Below are 20,131 nucleotides of genomic sequence, written 5' to 3'. Positions count from 1 at the left end.
GCAGGAAAACCAATAAATCTGTGGAGCTTTGAGTTTGGCCTCTCAAACAGCAATACTGTTGATGAAGTAGGGAGTAGTTGAAGGTGGCTATTTCTTATAGACTGAGTTTTGGACTGCATAAAAATTAGTTCTCTTTTCATTATTAAAAATATTTTTCTTTTTCTTACAGCTTATGATTTTTCAGGGGTTTTTTGTGACAGTCATTTTGTGCCTGAATAATGTTTTCCCTTTCCTCATGTCTGAATTTCAGGATTATAATATGCAATAGCTTTGCAAACTGTTGAACCCAAGCATACTGTCAGAGGTTCCCCATCCATTCTTTTCAAAATGGAAAAGCAGATGAATCATTCTTTTGAAAGCACCCCAGAAATATCATCTCAAGCTTTAGATTCTGCTTGTGTCTGTGTTTATGCCAGATGGCTCCGGCTTGGTTGGCTGGGTCGGCATTGCACTGGAAATAGTTCTACTGTACTTCATACAGCTTTATTTACTGTCTCATTAATTTTAACTTTTCCAGAAGCTTTCCCTGTTCAGAAGCCATTAGGGTTAGGTTTCATGCTGTGTTAAGAATTTTAAATAACGAGGCAGAGTCCTGTCACATTGGAGGAGCAAAACAGCTATTTGAGACTGCCTGAAGCATGGTTATTCTCTTCTATTTGTGATCTTCAATATGGCCTTTTTTGTTCTGTTACCTCAGCTTGTATTGATCACTTACTTAAGAATTATAACTGATGTCGTTGGCCAAAATTCTCATGTAGCGAAGAGTGATTTGTAGTAGACTCTACATAAATATGCATGCTAGAGAACTGTAGTTATGTGGGGGGGGGGTTATTTATTACATTTGCAATTAGCAGCCTGTGTTGTGTATATTTATATGTGGGACTTGACCTTTTATCCTATTGCATGTTCTGCAAGCGCAGACACTTATTTTGACAGAGTGACACAACCATTTGTCACTGAGCAAAACCTGCAAAAGAACTTGGAATGATTTGTGGTACATAGGTTGATTATACGTCCTTCAGAAGCCTTCTGAAGCAAGAAGAACAGCACCTCATTTATTGTTGTAAACAACAAAAAGCCTATTGTGCTAACTGCTGCTAATGTTTGAAGAGGGCTTTTGCTCCAAGGCATGATATGAAGTATACTTTTTACTTGATGTTACTGCTGGCAAAGGTTTTTCCATCACCACTTAATTTTTTCCCTGCAGTTATCTTGTTTATGTTTCTTCTTCTGGCTTTTATAGGAGCATGTTCATAACATCTTGAGACAACACTCTGCAAAATAAAGTTGAGTATAGTATATCCAGGCCTTGTAGGAACAGTGACTTCCCAACAGGACTTGAAATTGTCAGTTAGTGCCACTTGCGGGCAAACTAATCTTCTATGGATTTCAGAAGTACAACATCCAAGGCATGACTTTGGAGTACTTCAAAGAAAAATGGTTTTGTCAATAGGAACCGTAGTGTACTTAACTTGGAGATAAGGTGTAAAGTAGAATCCAGAGACATATATTTTACAATGCTCTCCACTTTTCTAAGTAATTTAAGTATCAGTGGAGAGAACAATTCCTACCTCTCTACAAATGCCTAATGTGAAACTCCTTTTCACTTGAGAGAGTGCATTAGTGTATTAAATTGACTTTGTTTACTGACTTGCAATAAAAGAATTCTTGGGAGCCTGGGGGAGGGAGAGGTGGTGAGAGTGGGATGGTTATTTTCCTCCCTAGTGTTTGCAGATGTCATTGGGTTCATCTCCATTTAGAAACTTTAGTCTCACTTTTTGTATTTAAGCCAAGTTAAAATTTTGTACATTAACTGTACTAGGAGGGTTAGTGAGTCTCGACTTAGTAAATCATTTTCCTTGATGAAAAGAGCCTAAATTTAGTAGCTGGGGGAGATGTTCATCAGTAAAGCCTAATAGCAGTTCCACCTAAAAGTAATAGTTTTCCTTTCTTGCCTGATTCATCAGTAATTCTGAATAGGGCTGAACAGTAGCAGCAATTGCTTGTTTGTGAGAACATTGTTTACTGTTGTGAGTGTATGTCTGGCATGAATTTATTGGTGTCTTTCAGGAGACTTTGCATACTTAGTGGTCCAAACTGTTTAGGTTTAGTGATAGTACTAAATTTTTAGAAGTATATAGTGGTAAGTCAGTTATATTTAATGCAACTGATAGCTTAATTTAATTGCATTTAAAGTAGGATAGGTATTCACTCTAGAGTATGTTGTTCTACTTACAATTTTGAGGATATCTTTACTGTAGTTAACATGGGATCCCCAAACGTTCTGGAGAAATAATTGGAAGGCACTGCAGGCTGGCTTTCAGGAAGGACTTCCAACTGCTTGGATGGATTCTGTTGTCTGTGCTGCAGACTCTATTTCTGAAGGAAGCTAAGTAAACCAGAGAGGCCATGGACATGTGCAGTTCATGGGTTACTGCTGCTTTTCCTAACTGATTGTCTCAGGCCCCAAAAGATTCCAGGTACCAGTTGAGCGCAGATCTTCAAGGTGCAGAGAGATGTGCCCGGTGCTATGTACTTATGGAGATCCTAGAACCTTTGGCTTGCACTAAGGTGAAAAGGATAATGATTATCTCATCCCTAAAAAAAATTAACTATATTTTAAGTAGTTTCCTGAAATGCAGACTTATGCATCCAAATTCAGACAGTTGCCTCTAATTGTTGCCCTTCCAACAATTGTCCTAAAGAAGGACAAGACCTAGCAAAATAAAACTAAGAAGTTAGAAAAATGAAAAAGAGACCAACAGGACTGTATGGTTTTGCTAGGTAATTACGCGCACATGTTTCATTCTTAGTTGATGTTAATTACATATGCTTTCAGATATTGCAGAAAGAACAGGCCTTTGGTGGGATTTGCATTCACAGTGGCTTGATTGAATGGGATTAAAGACATTATTTTGGCAAAATAATTTTTATTGCCATTCTGTAAAGACCAGAAAATGTAAGACATGGAGTACCAAAAGTCACAGGTGAAATGCTGGTTTTACTTGAAAATTGCATATAATTGACACTGAAAAAATGTCTCTGTAGGAAACTGCAGGTGTGACTATTTTTTATGTAAACTTGTATTCTAATATTGTGGACTCTTTGCAAGTCTGCTTTCTCATTTTTGAGCTTAGCCTGAAAACATCTAGCATTACTCCCTTAAATCCTCCTAATCTTCCGTTTGATTAAACATGTCCCACTCTAGTTATGGCCCATCAGAGAAGCAAAAATAAAGCATATTTCATATGCTTGCTTCAGATGTTTCTCCAGCATGTTATTTGTAAAAGTTTTTGGCTTGTGTTCATATTAAAAGTAAAGACAAATAAATGAATAAAACTGTGCCTCTGTAGCCTTTTAATGAGCACTGTCCTTTGAAAAGCAGTTTTCTTGAAGAATTACATCCATCTAAAATATCTCACCTTTCTGTTAAGGTGTTTAATTAACAAAAAAAAGAAGTAATCATAATTAACTATTTACATATATTGCTAGTTTATCTTTTGCTATTTTTGCTTTGAAAATTTTACTTTCTCCCCTGGTAAACAATCTGCAGGAAGGTTAGGGTTTTTTAAGACTTGGATACTACTTGTGAAGTCCTCAATGCTGCTTTCCACTGTATCATAGTTCATTAAAACCCTTGCTGATAATGAGCTGCTGTTTGCAAGTGCAGTAATAATAACTTTGCCGGTAAATTTGCCGAAGGGCAACTGGAAGTTTTTGCATTCAGGCGACATAGCCAAGCAGCATTCTGACTTGCCTTAGTTGTTCTACATCTGTTCACCATTAAATGAAAGGCTGCTCCTCCTGAGGACAAGCGTGCATTTGAAGCTTATCTTTTTGTAACTTTTTATAATAAGTGAAGTTAGAAATCTTTGGATTTAGGACCCAACTCCTATCTGGTTTTCTAACACTGTATCTCCATTTCAGTGAAGCCAGCTAACACTAGCTGGAGAATTTGTTCTTTCTTTTTTATTTTTTTTAAAGACATGTTTTGTAGGGATTTGGATAAGCCAGAGCTGCTCTTGAGTGCATGATCCTATTTTATAGTTTTTTTAAGACATAAAAAAGTGAAGCTATTCTGTCCTGGCTTCAGGATCTATGAGGCTGAACACTCATTTTTGCTTACGTATGAGGTTCTAAATATTAACTGTAATGAAAAACATTATCTGTATTTGCGTGTATTTTATCAGGTAGGAGGTATTGCAATAAAATTGACTTACTGATTGTGGAATTGTGTGATTAAAACAAAAACTTTTTGTAATGACTAGAATAAAGAAGATTATGAATAACAAAGCTGTAGAAACAGAAAAACTTTCTATTGTAGTGCCTGTAGTTGAGTTCATTTAACTGTGAAGGTTAATTTTTACTTTCCAAAAAGTGTTCTCTACAAAATGTACCTTGTGCTTGCTTTTAAGGCTTGTTTTTAGTTTCAAATGCCCTTTCATCTCCAGTCAAATTTGTTACAGGTGTATAAACAATCCTTGGTGCCATTTCAGGGGTATAAAGAAAACGAGACCCCCAAAAGTTTAATTTGCAGTTAGCAATGGTAGATTGGCCTATTTGTTTACTTCTCCAAATTCCCTTGCCAAATACTGTACTTTCCCCTGTGAGGCCGATTTCTGTTACTACACAGTGAATCATATATCATCAGGCACAGTAGGAGTGAAAATTTTATCATCGTGATGTTAGAAGATGGAAGTAGGAACCTGAGTTTGTAGCAGTAGGACATTCAACATGCAAATGTTTGCTGTGTATCTTCCACCTGATGAAGTCTGTGGAAAGTATTATTTATGGAAAAGATCTGGTTTCTTACTTCTCTGCTTTATGGTACTTGCCTACTTAGTGTACTAAGAAATGTCTCCTACATAATACCTGTTTATGTCCTTTTTTAAATCTTGTCTAAACAGCTGTGGCAAGTGTAGAGTCTTTACCTCATTTTGATGTCCTGTTGATGACATCTTGTGCTCCTAAGTCAGTCTTGAACAAAGGCTCTCAGTGATTTTGTCTGAGTTAACTCAGGATCTATGACTGTGCAAAGCTGGGGAGCAAGTTTAGTAAATGTACAAAGCTGGAAGCAGCCAATTTTTGAGTCAAGATTAATGGTAGCAATATTGTAAAAAAATAGACCAATTAAAAGTGTGACTTGGGTGTTTTGATAGAAAAAGGGTTGTTTATTTTCCTGCCTCCTCCTCTGTTTTCAAGGAGTAAATTGTTCCCTTCCTGCTGCTTCCATGATGGCGTACAGCTTCCTTCTCTGGACACTCGGACTCTGTAGATCTAGTTAAACTGTTTATTGCTGTTACATCACAAATCTCGGTCATGCTTACTGAGAGAGTAGTTTGAAGATCAGTTCCTTTTGTATCACTATCTTATTTTTGCTCATTTTTCTTTTGGTAGTGAGCCATAACAGATCACCAGGCGTCTGGGGGGGTACCAATGCCAGCCCAAAAAAGGGACAGAAGCACACACATAAAGCCAGAAGAAACTTAAGTTAGAGGGGAAAGTGAGCTCAGCCTTCTAGAAACTTGTGCTGGTGGTGGCCCTGGCTGTAGTAGAAACATGATATGTCATGACAACCTTGACTGCGTGATTCTCCCATTCTCCTTGCACTTGCATTTGTGTGATTGTTCATTGTTATGGAATAGACTAGGCTTAAAATTAGTAGCTATTTTTTTCTGTCCTTTGATTTTCAGACAGATTTTTCCCCTGAGTCGGTTTAGATAGTCACAAAGTATCAGTGACTGCAAAAGAACAGAGGCAGGATTTATGGCAGCCCAACTGCCCTCTGACTTTCAAATGACAGCTGGAGAGTGATTAAATGATTCAAGTGTTAATTTACAGACATGTATCTGTGTAGAATTAAGTAGAAGATTCAACATGAGGTTTGATGTCATGTTGAATGCAGTCTTTTTGTAAATAGTATTTTTTCATACTTTGTTTTACAGTTGCTGCTAACTTACAGAAGATAGTAGATGATCCAAAGGCCTTGAAAACATTGACTTTTAAGTTGGTAAGTAGAAGCATGAAGGGAAGAAACAAACTAATTATCACAGTATTCACACAGTCTGGATTTTCTCTCATTTATGGCTATTTTGCTGAATAAATGTGTTGACAGATAAGGTGATTGAAATTGCCATGTGTGAGAAAAAAAAAACCTAACCCTATTTTGACAGGACATCAGGGATAAGTACAGTCAGACAGCTCCATAACTGTGCAGGGGCTAGGAGGTTCATTCACATGAGTTCTGAGGAAGTCTGAGGTTTAGGTGAGAAACTGCAGGGAGAAAAGCCCTGGGAAAAATTGCAGAAACAACTAAAGCAGAGGAGAACTGTAGTTGTTAGGTTAACTCCCCTCCACCCTCACACCCTCAGCTCTGCCCTGGATGAATTGTCCTCTGCTAATGGACGTTTTGTTCCAATCCCACTTTTTCCAGCACCTGCCACCGTTTTTCTTGCATGCAGGTCACCCTCTCCACTGCTTGCTTCTCCTTAGTTCTTCCCTTCGACTTTCTTTCAATTGACCATCAGTTGACCATCAATTGACCACTTGCAAGTTGGTCTTGCTCCCACTGTATTTCATTACTGTTTCTCGCTCCCCTCCTCTTTGTCTTCTGTATGTACAACATTGGACCCTGGTTTTTGGCCTAGGACTGTTTTCTGTGCTGCATTTTGTGACCTGGACCGTGGGCCCTAATTTTGGTTGATTTTTATGCTATCATGATAGATCTAATTTAATATTAATAGATTTACATTGCAAAAACTTAATTCAGAAATGATATACTGTATTTGTTTTTATTTCTTGCTAAAATTAAGTTGAAAAATTTACATACCTAAAGCTATTGAATAATTAGCTATGTAAATACCAAACTCTTACCAATTAGCTTTCAGCATCTCTTGCTGAGAGTGACTCAGCCGCGTATGAAAGAGTAGACTGGATGTCTGTTAGGTAAGCAGGTCTCCAGAATCACAACTTTGTTTATAAAAGCAGCTGCTTCAGATGGGCTGTAGAGAGCCATTTTTAGAGAGTAAGTGACCTAGTTGATGAGAATATATTAATTCAGGATTGTTCTTCCCATGTAATTTTTAAAATGTAGATTTGAGTAGTTTTAACTAACCAAATCATATGGACTCATTTTTCCTCTCTACAGTCCAGTAAAATCACCAGAACTTTTCTTTTGAGAAGGGGTTGAGGGGGGAATAAGGGCATGTAGCTCAAATTGTTTTGTTTCTGTGGCCCTTACTATCTAAATATAGCTTAAAGGCTTATACTCCTTTTTTTGCAGTTGATCTGTGTTCTTGCTGTCTGAACATCTGACTTTGCTTTATTGAGTATTCAATGGCATCTCACCAAGAGCATTTAAATACATAGATACTCCAGAGACTCTGTAGAAGTCTGGGTTTCTAGTTCACACACTTAAAATAGAGGCTTGAGATTCCAAAATGTAATATCCCATAGTGTCCAATTAATGTTTATATACGTTGAAAACAAATCCACTTGAAAATTTAGGTTGGGGTGTTTCTGTGATTCAGTTAGATTTATTGCTGGGGTGCAGTCAATGTCACAGGATATTTCAGATTCCAGTGAATGAATGGTGTTATAATCCTACTCCTTACCATAATCAGAATTAACAGACAACCCAAAATCAATGTCTTTGTCCCTTCTCAAGGTAAGTCCCATTGGCTAGGTAACAATTCCTGAGGTTAATTTTTAACCTAAGTTTCTTCCTGGTATTTTTAACCTAGGTTTCCTGCATTAGTTCCCTGCTTCCTGGGATAAGAAGAGAAGATAACCACTAGAAGCATCCTAATTTATTCTTATCCTTGGATTAATTTAATATATGTTGCGTTTCTGCTTGTTTCTATATTGTGTAGTGGAGTTGCTAAATGAATTCTTGCCTAGGAGAACTCTGTCATTCATTTGTATGCCCTACTGAGTCTTTGTTACCTCTTAGCAAGGTCTCACTGAATGAGAGTGCTTGTATACAAGTTGATTAAAACACATTTTTTTTTGGTAAATATTTCGTGAGGATCCGAAGTCTAAGTGTAGCTAATACTATATCCATTCAGAGAATTCAATTGAAAAGTGCTCTTTAGTCTAGGATTAGTTACTACTATTTGTGGACAAGGAATCTGGTTAGTATCTCACTGCTTGCAGATTGCTTTTGCTGGTATTTTGCTGGTATATAATAATTCTGTTCTAACAGCAAGCATTTTCATCTTTTGGGGAAAAAAAGAACAACTTATGTCTTAACCATTTTTTTGTCTTCAATTATTGCCAAAATGGTAGGCAAAGTTATTAAAGTGAGGTGCCTGGATGAGCCTGTCTTTAAGGTTGGAGCTCCCTGTTGAATATTTTTTTTAACAGTGCATCTTTGATCTTACAATGATGTCATTCTACAGAAAATATATAGTGTTAAACCTCCCTTTGTTGTCCTGGCTAACACAGAATGATGACTTCGCTGCAGGATCCAGCTGTCCACACTTTGGGAAGGAGGCTGCTTTAACACACAAGTGATCTTGGCAACACTTAAGGAAACACAAAATCATTGCGCAGCATAATTTGCGTTTTATGTAAGGATTTTTCATATGAAAGAGGGAGGAAAAAACCATTAATGAAAGAATGTATTCAGCCACTAAACAGTGAATTGCTTTTCTTTTATGTTGCAGTTTTTGCATAGTAGATGTACTTATGCTAAGCAGAAAATATAAGCTAGTAGGTTCCAGGTGCATTAAATATTGGAAAATATTTATTGACAAGGAAGGCATTTAAAAATCTATATACATCTAGATATGTTACTTAGCATGGCTTTGAGGAGACTGGTAGCTAGCTAGAGTGTAGAATGATGTTAATAGTATTAGCTCTTTTTATCATGATATTTTAAGTGCAAAATTCAAACTCCATTTACTTAGTAAATTCCCAATCCAAAACCCGTTGAGATATCTTAATAGTAACCAATGGTGATGATCTTAGACCTTTAACTTGCTGCTTCAGTGGAGTAAGACCTGTAAAATACTCTCTGAAGACAGAACTGTTCTGTGTGTGATCAAAGTAAATTTGAAGGAGTAGCCTGATGTAATGCTTCCACAAGTATCAAGTGAGTTTATTTTTGGCCATGACAACTCAACGGATAATGTCACTCAGTGCACCTTGCGTGCACAATCCAAGAGCTCTTTTCCTTATATTGCATACACACAAACCACTTTTACTAAAGGGTTCAACTGCTACTCATGCATAAAAGGATCAAGAGCATTTTTACAGGGTGAACCAATTGTTCTGATGTTTTTTTGGGGGATGTGCCAAAGAGTCTGAAGGCAGCTGTCATAAGGAATTTACCATTACACATTGTTCATCCAATTGTATTATTAGTTCAATTTATCTACCACATAGGTGAAGAATGCATAAAAAAACTTTATTTAAAATGTAGTCACTTCTGTCCTACAGAGGCAAATTTTGTATTTAAGTATAAAAATCTAAAAATATTTTGCCTACAGCTTGTGTAATTTTTTTTTTTTTAAAGTAGACCTAAGGTAACAGTTCAGTCCTGAGCAAGGTGGTTTTATATTCTTACCATTATTTGTGAAAAATGAACTGCTTACATGTGTCAGTCTGTACTGTGCCAGACTTTACTGAAGAATCTCAACTATACAGTTTTTAAGTACTAGATTGTACTGTCAGAAAGGAGCTGTCCTTTTGCAAATATTAGTGTTTACTCTTTGCAGACTGCTTCAATCTCTTGTTTAGAAATTCAGTGGATATCCAGACTTGATAGCTGCACTCATGAGACATTTGGTGTCTACAGCACAACGGTAAAAGGTGGATTCTATACATGTAGGTTATTTGCTTTTCATGAGTGAAAAACGCATAGTCACACGAAAAAACAAATTTGGCTCCGGTCTGGAAAGTTGGGGTTAAAGAATTTGGGTCTTTAAGTGTTCATTTCCCAGTATTTTTTTCATAATTTTTAACATTGATTAAAAGAGTTTGCTGAAATTAAGGATGCAGTTGGCTGACACTGACAGAGGATACACCAAGCAGTCTGAAAGCTTTCTTTCAAGTAAGCTGTTTGCTGACTAGATGATGTGGGGAAAATTTATAGCCTGGCTGTCAAATCCTCCTTTGTAGTGTGATATACTAAATGTTTCTGTTTTTACTTTCAGGCCTCTGGCTGTGATGGCACTGAGATTCCTGATGAAGTGAAACTGATTGGGTTTGCTCAGTTAAGTGTCAGCTGATGTCTGTCCCTTGACCCCAAGCCGAATTGTGAGATTGCGAAGAGGCCAGCTTAGACGCAAAGGAAAATTAATGCACCACACACTGAGTTCCGCTTCATTCTCTAGCAATTCACAAAGTCAGAACAAGCAAAACCCACAGCTACACTACTGCTGCTAACATTCAAAATGCTACTAAATGTCTCTTAGCAGTTGATTTGGATTCCCCCTAAAAGAAAAGCCTGTGGAAATGCACTCAGGTGGCTGTATTTATTGGTTACAAAAGGAATTTTCTATCAAGCTTACTTCTTCCATAAACTGAGTGATACTATTTTACCTGTACTTGTGGTTGATAATACTGCCTCTGTTCTGTTATATTTAGCAATCAATATAAATAGAAAAGCTAAGAATTATTAGCCAAACTTGAATTCTAGTTTTAAAACTGTGAATTTTATTTTTCATATATTTATGCATTACACATCCTAGTAATAAGAAAATTATTTGACTTGATTATGTGCTATTTGCAGTTAATTTCCCATTATTTAAAAAAGTTTCAGGTATATCTTTGAAGTATTTGGTAACTTCTAGGGGTTTTTTGACATTAGTTAGGCTTTAGCAAGCTTTTGTTGGTTGTGTGTTTAAAAACCAGTCCACAAACTGATTGTCAAGGGAGTGGGAGGTGCCTTGCAGAAATTAATGTTTTAAGAATGTGCCTGAGGCTGCTTAAATAAATAATCTCCATTTTCTAGAAGTACCATACATATGGTACAATATATATAAATATATATAGTTATCTGCGCAAGGAAGGGTTATACAGCAGCAAAGGTGTTAGAGTATTTTGACTACGCTTTATTGGGCAGTCTATGAGCTAGAGCTACTTTGCACTGTTGTCGTTAAGGTAGACTGCTTACTGTGTCCATCTCTGATCTGACTTACCCTTAATGATAGAAACAGGTTTCATACCAGTCATAAAAACTTGAACAGAACTGAAGCTTTACTTGAAGTTCTGCAAAATACCAAGGTGGAGTGAAAATAATAGGGCTTTGTGCAATGATAGAGTAAAACTCTTACAAAGAAAACACTTCTGACCCAAGTAGTCTTATGCTTACCCTGTGACATAGATGTTATGGAGCTAGTGAACCTTAGAAAGCCTTTCAAATTTGGAGACATGTTTCTCGGAGGTTACAATTTAAACTACTTCCTAGCTAATCCTAGATACGCGGCAGCTCTTTAATGTACTGAAAATGGCAAATATATATTATTAAGAGAAGTTATTTATAATGCCTTGTCATAATCGTTGAGATGTTCTAGAGCCATTTGCATACAACTCAGTGTAATCCCATCCTACTGTTTACATGATGATTACTCCAAGATGACTGCAAAGGTTAAAAAAATAAAATAAAAAAAGTGTATTGCACAAACAGATTTGTATTTTGAATTTCCATGCTCTGTGTGCATTTCAAGGGCTGTGTGGCAGGGTGATGTTGTAAGTGTCTGCTGCCCTTATTTATCTTACGAGCAGCACCTGGAGGAGGAGAAGGGGAGAAAACACTGCTTGCTTGCTCATGGGAGAGGGTTACTCTTGACTGCTTGCTTTCCAGTGCTTTGCAGAAGCCATTTTTAAGACTCCTGAGGTGTTTGTACTTCAGGAAATCATTCGGTTATTCAAGGCAGGACCTATGTGCCTGTGGGATGCTGGTTTTTGTGGAGAAGAGGGCGAGAGGGCCCGAGGGCAGGGCAGGGCTGGGCTGCGGCACTGGTGGCCACAGCTGAGGCTCATTGGGGCGGTCCGGGCCTCCTAGGGTGATTGGTGCCCTCGGCCGTTCCTGTGGGGAGCCCTAGCCCTGGGGGAGAGTTTCGGCAGTGTGGCAGGGGCTTGGTGCTGTGCTGTGGTGGTGCAAGGGCCCTGTGCTCTGGTGGGGCCTGGCCTGCAGCCAGCTGAAGGCAGCGAACAAAAATGGTAAGTGTGCCTTTCCTCAGTGACAAAAATGGCGTGTCTTTCTGTAGCTTGGGGGGTGTCTTTGCAGGTGTGGGTGTGGCATTATTGGTAATCTGCTCGGTATCTCTTCACCAGTATCTTACCTCAGTGTCCTATAATCGGCTGTTTATCTCCCACCTTTCTTTAGTTAACGCTTTGCCTCAGTCAGTTTGTGCCACTTTGTGCCTGGCTCCCTGGGACCAGGCAGGGGACTTGCGGCAGCCACCAGCGGAGCCTGGCAAAGGCTGTGCCTCCGGGCACCCGCCGACCTGCGGCCGGGCAGCCTCTGCCTCAGCTGTACTGGGTGAGAAGAGAGGGCTCTGCATGGTGTCTGATCTGGGGGGCAGGCTGCAATTTGGCAGCTTATTATTCATTAGCAGCCTTTGTGTTGGAGTAAATGAAAGGGTACCTTAAATGTGCACCTACCGGTGAAACAGTTGATAACCTGCAGCACTGCAATGGGGTGGCTACTGAGCAGGACCTGAAGGAGTTAAGTTCAGAGCATTTCTGTTAGATTATTTTTGTTATGTATGTTAAGGTATGCTTCTCCAAACCTTGCACCAGTATTGACTAATCCAGCTGCAAAGTAGTTAGCTGGTTAGCTTTCTTTTTCAGGCGAAGAAATGAATGTTCAGGGAAGCTTGTTGTTTTCACAGATCTATAAAAGAAGTGGGAATATCGTGTTCCACTTGCTATACACCTCCCTGAAGGCTGGGGAAAAGGTGTTGGGGTATGAGTAGCAACTGTCAAAAGTGCTCATCTGCTGTAGTGGTTGAGGCAACAGGAGGTGTCTAAATAAAGAAGAATGTAATAATTTAATTGAAACAGTCAGCAGTATTGTACCAAGATAAAGCTGTAACAGTTGATGCTCACTTGCAGTCTGATGCAGAAACATGCCAATGCTTCACTGAGTTTCCTTGGTTCAGTGAGACAGCAAATTCATGCAGCAGCATTATTTATCGCAGCTGAGTTGGTTTTTTAAAATTTTTTTTGCTGCTGCTAAGGTCAATTGTGAATAAATGTGAGCAAAATGAGTTCCGAAGGACAGTGACCTGAAAGAACAGGTAGTTAAAGCTTTAGTGTCTATTAAAATGTTAAGTTTGAAAGTAGTTTATTCTCGCAGCTATATACAGGTGAAAAAAAAGGTAGAAGTATACAGTAGGTTGCAGTAGAAAGTAGTGTGCAAGTGATGATGGAGTAGAAATAGACACCAAGTGTAATAAGAATTTGCTTCCTGAATACTATATTCACATCCTCTGTTGCATAACAAGGGAAAAGAGAAAACCAGCAACTATTCATTTATTCATGTTTACATGAAAAGCATTTAGGAGATGGGTATGGTTCTTGTATGACATGACTTGCCCCAAAGCAGTTGTGGTGCTCCTGTTAGAAAGGTGTTGCTGGACAACACCTTGGGCCTGTTGCTGGCTGGAGCACCTGGCTGTGTTTGAAGGAAGATGTCTCTAATTAATGAGGTGAAGCTGGAACAGGTGAGCTACCATATAGCTGTCTCTGAGGCCAGGAAAATTGGGCTTAATTAGATGGTTCTAAGAGTATAATCATCTGTAGTGATGATTAAATGCCAGTGCTTGCAGCTGGGCACTTGCAGGCTGTGTGGGCTGATGAATGCCAATGTCCGTGTATCCAGCCCTGCCAGTGTGCTCCGCTTTCATGTGCTGAAAGTAGCTCTGTGCTGTGGACTGAGTCAGTCAATGAATCACAGTTCTGTATTTATTATTTTCTAAATGTTAAAAAGGATGAATATAAACATAGAATTCAGCTCAGCACAAACCCAGGTCTGGAGAATAGCTGGTTTGTGCATGTGTAAAGGAGTGGGAGAGGAGGGACGTTTCCAGCCTTTTATCTCCTGGGACTCTAGCATGGGCTTCGGGCCAGGAAAGCTGCCTCCCACTCTGGCAACATATGCTTTTCGTGCCAAGAGAACTGGAGCGCATGTCTCTTTCCTCTGACAAGTGATGACCTTGGATATTCCTACTGACACATGCAGGGAGTTGCATTCAAACTGCAGTGCAGCTAGCTGGTTGTGATAAATAGGATAATATTTCTAGTAAGCAAAACTATGTGCTACCACAGTTTCCTCTGTAGACCTCCCTGCCCATGGCACGCTTTGTGCATGGAGGTGGAAGGGGGAGCAGGGAAATAAGCCAGGAAACAGCACTGAATTTTCTCTCCCCCATGTTCTCTCCTGAGATAAAGATGAATGTGTGTCTTTTTGGCCAGCTTGATCTAATTTAAAATCTGCAATGTGGGGTGTTCCAGAGCAGCCCTATAAAATTTGATTGTGGGACAGCCCTTCAGAATGTTTTTAAACGTGGTTATTTCTCTGAGAGGAAACGCTGTGTGCAGCTTGTAAATGGTATGCCTCTCCCTAGTGCTTTTCTTAATCAGAGATTTGTTTTCCTCTTCACCACCTACCTCTGCATAATGATGTTGGATGGTGAGATTGGTCTGTGCCTGAAATCAATTAGCTCTGATGATGAATCTGACACAGACCTAAAACACTGCTAATTGAGTGCATTGAAAATGCAGGGTTTTTTTTAGTAGGGAGCAAGGGATGCTCCCCCCCCAGTGTTTTTTTCAAAGCAGCAAAAAAAAAAAAAGGAGACATTGTTGCTAATGAATAGCAGTTGGTACATTTTTTTTTTCCTCTGGATCAATTGTGATATAATTATTCAATCAATTGGTGTGGGTTTTTCCACTGCATCAAGTGGGCAGCCTTTCCATCCTCTTGCTATGTACTCATACATGCACTAAAAATGCTAATGAGAGGTTGGAAAAGCAGCAGGAGCCTACATCTTCAAGTTCTCTGAGCATCTACTCTGTTAATGATCTGATGGAGCAGCTGGATTTACTCGAACCACAAAAACTCCAACAAAGTCTGGTTTACTTGTGTTTTATTACACAATGGTCCAGCTGATGAAATATGCAGGCATATTAGTTGAGCATTGTGACATTTTGGTTATTCATTTCCCCCTCAATGACTAGGAGTAACATTACAGTGCGCATAAAAATCTGGTTTTATAGCTGCTTTATGAGTGTTAGATTGATGCTTGTCAAGATGCTTGCATAGTCACTGTAATCTGAGATGATAAACCCAACTCGGTAGTTGTGAAGTTGTCTGCTTCTAATAATATTCAGAACATGGGCAATGGTGGATCAATGAGCAATTACAGGGACTTGGAAGACTGTATGGTAAGAAGAAGAAATATTTAATTTTCACTGTATAAACCAACAGGGAGGCAATCTTGTTCTTCTCAGGACATGAATATTTTGCCATCTCATTTTCAAATGTGAATTTGAAGGTCTATACTTGTTTATTGTCTCAGTAGGATGTACAAAATCACTTATGCAAGTGGATGCATTTATGTACAGGAACAGCTCTGAGAAATAGAATTGGAGTAGATGCAAAATACATGCCTCTCTTTTATTCCCCATATGTACAAATTTTAAGAATTGATGAAAACCAGCTATCTTTCAAATATAGAACTTTTTTAATTCTTTTTTTTTTCTTCTTCTGGAATGAAGCTAAATGATTATCTGGTTCTTTTTCATCCATGTAATAATTCTGATTCATTAAGGAAAGATGCTGCTCAAGCATAGGACTGCTGGGGTTCTTCAGATTTACTTTGAGCAAAAGACTTCTAGTTTTGTCATGTTTACTCTGCATCTGTAGACCCTATAGTTCTAGGTTTGTTTGAGGACAACTGAGGTATGACATCTCAAAATTTAAAGGAATTCAAGGTTATTTTGATAACACAACTGTCTCATCATATAAAGGTAGTGCATGTGGCTGTTGTCAACAGGCAATTATAAATAATGAACCAGAGTGTGTCCAGGGTTTTGAGGAGGTGGACTCTGCTACTCATGTCATATAAAAACATATAAATAGACAAAAAGATTATATTTCATGGTAGCAAAACTTCTGTGTTCTGGAAGATGGACTCTGTAGTGCTAAATTGGAAGGCCTCTTTAAGGGAGAGGCCTGTGTTCCTGCCTGCATATCTGTTTTTGAAAGCTTGGAATTGGTTTTATGAAGCATTCTGGTATTGGGGGAGAGGGAAACACAAAAACCCCTGAGGCTGATGTACTTTGATGTTAGAGCCTGTGCCTGTGCTGTTTCATAATGTAAAGGGCAAGGAAAGTTTTTGAAGACTGTTGCCAGGAAAGCTCCTTATGTCTCTAACAGTTACTGTTCTCTCCAATGCATCAAAGAAGGCTGAGGGACCCAAGTACGCCATTATTATGTTAACCTTAACCCGTTGGTATTTGTATTATTCAGGTTGCTGAAAGTTTGGTTGTTTTGTTCTGGCAAATGAGTATCTTTTGCCTAACGCCCTGTATTGTGCTAGTACTCTATTATTAACCAAAAAAGAAGAAAATGCTAAATTAAAGAACGAAGTACGAAATCAAACGGCCAGCAAATGCGAGCTCGTTCAGAACCAGGGTGGTGTGGATGATAATGCTCCTTCTTCTTCCAAGCTTCGCCACGATTTAATGGGTCCTGTTGGGCAGTGCTCCCTCCCTACCCTGTGTGCTGGGCCGAGGCTCCAGTGTGATAGCATCGCAGGGCATCCCAAGCGAGAAGTTAGCAGTGCTCTATTCTGATGCAAAAAGTACCCTCTTAAAGGTAAACTTTCTATGCTGCTTTTTGCAACAGAGGGTAAAGGACTTTGTATTTAGACGAAGAAATGTATGTGATAGTTTTCTAGGTTGCTTTGTTTGCGGAGTTTTTAGCACAAGCTGAAAGCTCTGTCTTTCTGACAGTGCAAGATGTCAATTTGTGAAATTAAATAAAGCTCCTATTTTTTTCAGCTCTATGGAAAGATTTTTGTGAAGTAAGCCTTCATGTTGAGGAAAAACGCAATAGATATGTGATTGGGGTTGTTAAACCTGGAACTATTCCCAGCATCTCAGAGAATCAGCTGAGAATCCTGTTGAAGTCTGGATTATTTTTTTTTTTTTAACTTGTTCGAACACCTCTGATTAAAACAAATTTTAACTTCACTGGAGCATTTACTCTATATTATGAGAAATGGGAAGAGGGCGGAGAAAAACAGCTTAAATTAAAACAGAGAATCCAGAGGGAAGGACCGTTATTGAAATCGCAGCCCCTTGAATGAATAATACTTCACAATAGCTTCAATGGGGCTAAAATGTCACTCTGTCTGTGTTGATTTTGAGCTCCTCAATTTATTCCTGGGGCTTTAAAATGGAAAAGGATCCAATTGTGATTAAAGAGTAGGTGTGATTTGAATGGAAGGTGATTACTAAAATCTCCCTGAAGTCTTCCACCCTGCTTGTGCTGCAAGCTCTTCCTATTTATAATAGCATAGCAGAACCATCCAAGCAGAAAATGACACCAGAGAGGAAGAGTTTTCTGATTGTTTCTGATTAGGTTCAGTGCTAACCTTGTAAATCTGTCTGTCAGATGGGGCACAGTCAAGTCATCCGTGAACCTGATGCTTCACAAAAGATTGAAAGGGTGAGGAAACTCCTGCACTTGTGTGTTGCTTGATAGTTTTTTTTTCTTCCTCCAGAAGGATTTTCACAAAGATAAATCTAGACTCTTGGGTGAGAGCTATGAGCTATAATTTAGCGTTATATGAATTACTATACTTATTTAAAACTACTTTGTGTTCACAGATCAGTGTGTATTGTGTAACAGTACTTTGTTGTTGGGTTTACAAGGCCAACAAAGGTCTGAATCTCTGAGATCTGTCCCATTTGAAGGTAGCGTAACTTGGAGCAGTCTGTGGAAATGAAAGCAGGGATGTGTTTAAGCAAATGAGTGAGTGTAATTCTTTCCCTCTTTTTTTATCTTCATATTCTGTTGTCAGCATAGTTGAGCAGGGTCTATTTCCTAGGCAAAGATTTTAATTTTTAATAAAGTAATTGCAGATAATGTCTTATATTAAGGCTATATGTATTTAAATCCAAAGATGGCTGGGGCTGTTATATTTGCATATGCCCTATAAATTGTTTTAGGCAACATAAGAGTTTATGCTAAGAGTAACAGTACTGAAGTAAATCTAATATTCTTCTTCTCTTCTGGTATAAGCCAAAGGCCTAAAAATACCTTTTGGAAGAGTACTTCAGTGACCTTCTGGCAACTCAAATTGATGTCAGTTTAAATTGAAGACAGCTGTTGGATGCAAAAATTTACAACAAAGTGAATTAAACGTTTGGTTTCAGTCCAGGGGAGCAAACGGATTTGTTTTCCAATTTATGGTGTGTTAGATGTATGCATTCAGTGTTACAGAAAAGTTGACAGTGTTTTACTTGCTGTGAAATTGGCATCCTGAAAATGTTTGGTACCATTTTGGCTTAATGTGGGATATACTTTGAAATACTGGAACACGCAGGTAATATATTCTCAAATTCGGTCGAGGCAAAAAGTGTTCTTTAGCCTAAGATAAAATTTTGACTGGTTAATAATTGCAAAAGGCCTGTTTTGTTGCATATACCAGGTATCCGTGGGGCTACCACTTATCAAATACAACTTTTATGTATTTATTTATGCTAATTACTGCCAGGGCAATGCATAGAAAAAATGATTTATACTGTAGTATTTTATAACTCTCTATGTCCCCATATGTTTATCTTAGGTTTTTTTTTCTACACTGAACTGTCATCATCATTCATGTTTGCCTGGAAGTAAACTTGTATTAACCAGGTATTACATTAACTCATATTAACTGGTATTTACCAGAAAAATCTCATCTAAAATAGAGGCTCCAAATGCTATTAGAAGTCAGCATGGTTTTGTAGAAGCTTTGTAGAGAATCAGCTTAGGATAGTGCTGTGCTCCTTGCGAATGTGAAGCAGCTGTAACCCAGGTAGCTGGCTGGGACGCGGAGAGAGGGGCAGAGAGGCCCTCCCGGACAGGGGAACCGAGTGCTGCAGGGGCTGGGGACAGCCCCACGCTTCTCCCGCACTCGGCTCGTGCTGCTGGGGCTGGACTTACGCTGGTCCCTGTCCCAGCGCTGGCACGTCTCCCCTAGGTGCCACTGGAAGAGCGAAGCAACTTTTGCAAAAGTAGTCCATGAAAGCAAATCTTTTTTTAAAAAAAAAAATTTTTTTTTTTTTTTCAACCCATACTGGAAGTTGGGAATTGATGCTTCCCCTGCCCCGCCATGTTTGGGATGCAGTGCACTTTGCAGATTCCCCTTCCAAGGCAGCGCGCAGGCCACAGCCCTCCAGCGGCATGGTGGTTACTGGAGGTGCCTGGTGGTATGTCAAAGCCACGGACTAAGGGAGCAGACAGTGACAGAAGCAGTTCTCCTGCGGTGACGCATTGTCCCTGTGGGTGGAAATGTTTTTTCCTGTGGAGACTAAGTCGCTTATGATACTAATGTACTACAATCTCTGGCTTTAAAAGAGCAAAGCTGCAGCTCAGGGAACTTGTTTTTCTCGTGCTCTTCCTCTTGCAACTTCTTTCAAGCTTTGTCTCCACTGAGGCAATCCTTTCCTGATGCCATCTTCCATGCAACCACCCTGTCCTCGCTTGCATCTCTCCTCCCAGAGCTCTTCTCCAGAGCTGCTCCAGCGAGGTCTACTCTGTTTTCTGGAGGCGGTTGAGCTCTTGGGCTAAAGGTCTCCCAGAAGCCATCCGGTGGGGGTGGTTCTCTTGTCTCGGCCCTCTGCCGCATGGCGTTTGCTCGCTGCGGAGCGCGGAGGGAGCAAGTCTTGCGTGTACGTGAAATGCAGGCAGGGTAAGGACGTGTGCACCTCCGGAACGTTGCCTCTACGTAGTCTCGGTGCCCAGTCTGTGCTCATTATTTATACCTATCATACAGTCAAAAAGAAGAGGAGAAAAGTCTGTGGAGCAGGATGGTGATTGCAGCATTGCCAGTAGACACAGTGTATTTTGTTGTATCGCAGTGTATATGTAGATTGTAAGTGCCTGAAAGCAAGTATCTTGGCT

At 39.3% G+C, this 20,131-nt stretch overlaps 1 protein-coding gene across 1 annotated transcript in view; it reads left to right on the top strand.

Moving 5' to 3' along the window:
* Window positions 1–10,963, top strand: part of LOC104165661 (STE20/SPS1-related proline-alanine-rich protein kinase-like) — a gene marked incomplete at its 5' end in the record, with an annotated part of 43,158 nt that extends 32,195 nt beyond the window's left edge. Inside the window, 2 exons of the mRNA XM_009705343.1 lie at window positions 5,946–6,010; window positions 10,158–10,963. Coding sequence (XP_009703645.1) covers window positions 5,946–6,010; window positions 10,158–10,232 — 140 coding nt within the window. The remainder of the gene's footprint in view (window positions 1–5,945; window positions 6,011–10,157) is intronic.
* Window positions 10,964–20,131: the final 9,168 nt, after the last annotated feature.

The sequence above is a fragment of the Cariama cristata genome, unplaced genomic scaffold (genome assembly GCF_000690535.1).
Source record: "Cariama cristata isolate BGI_N322 unplaced genomic scaffold, ASM69053v1 scaffold6680, whole genome shotgun sequence".
In the NCBI taxonomy this organism is placed as follows: domain Eukaryota; kingdom Metazoa; phylum Chordata; class Aves; order Cariamiformes; family Cariamidae; genus Cariama; species Cariama cristata.
Note: the sequence above shows the minus strand (reverse complement) of the source record. Positions and strands in the feature narration are given on the sequence as shown.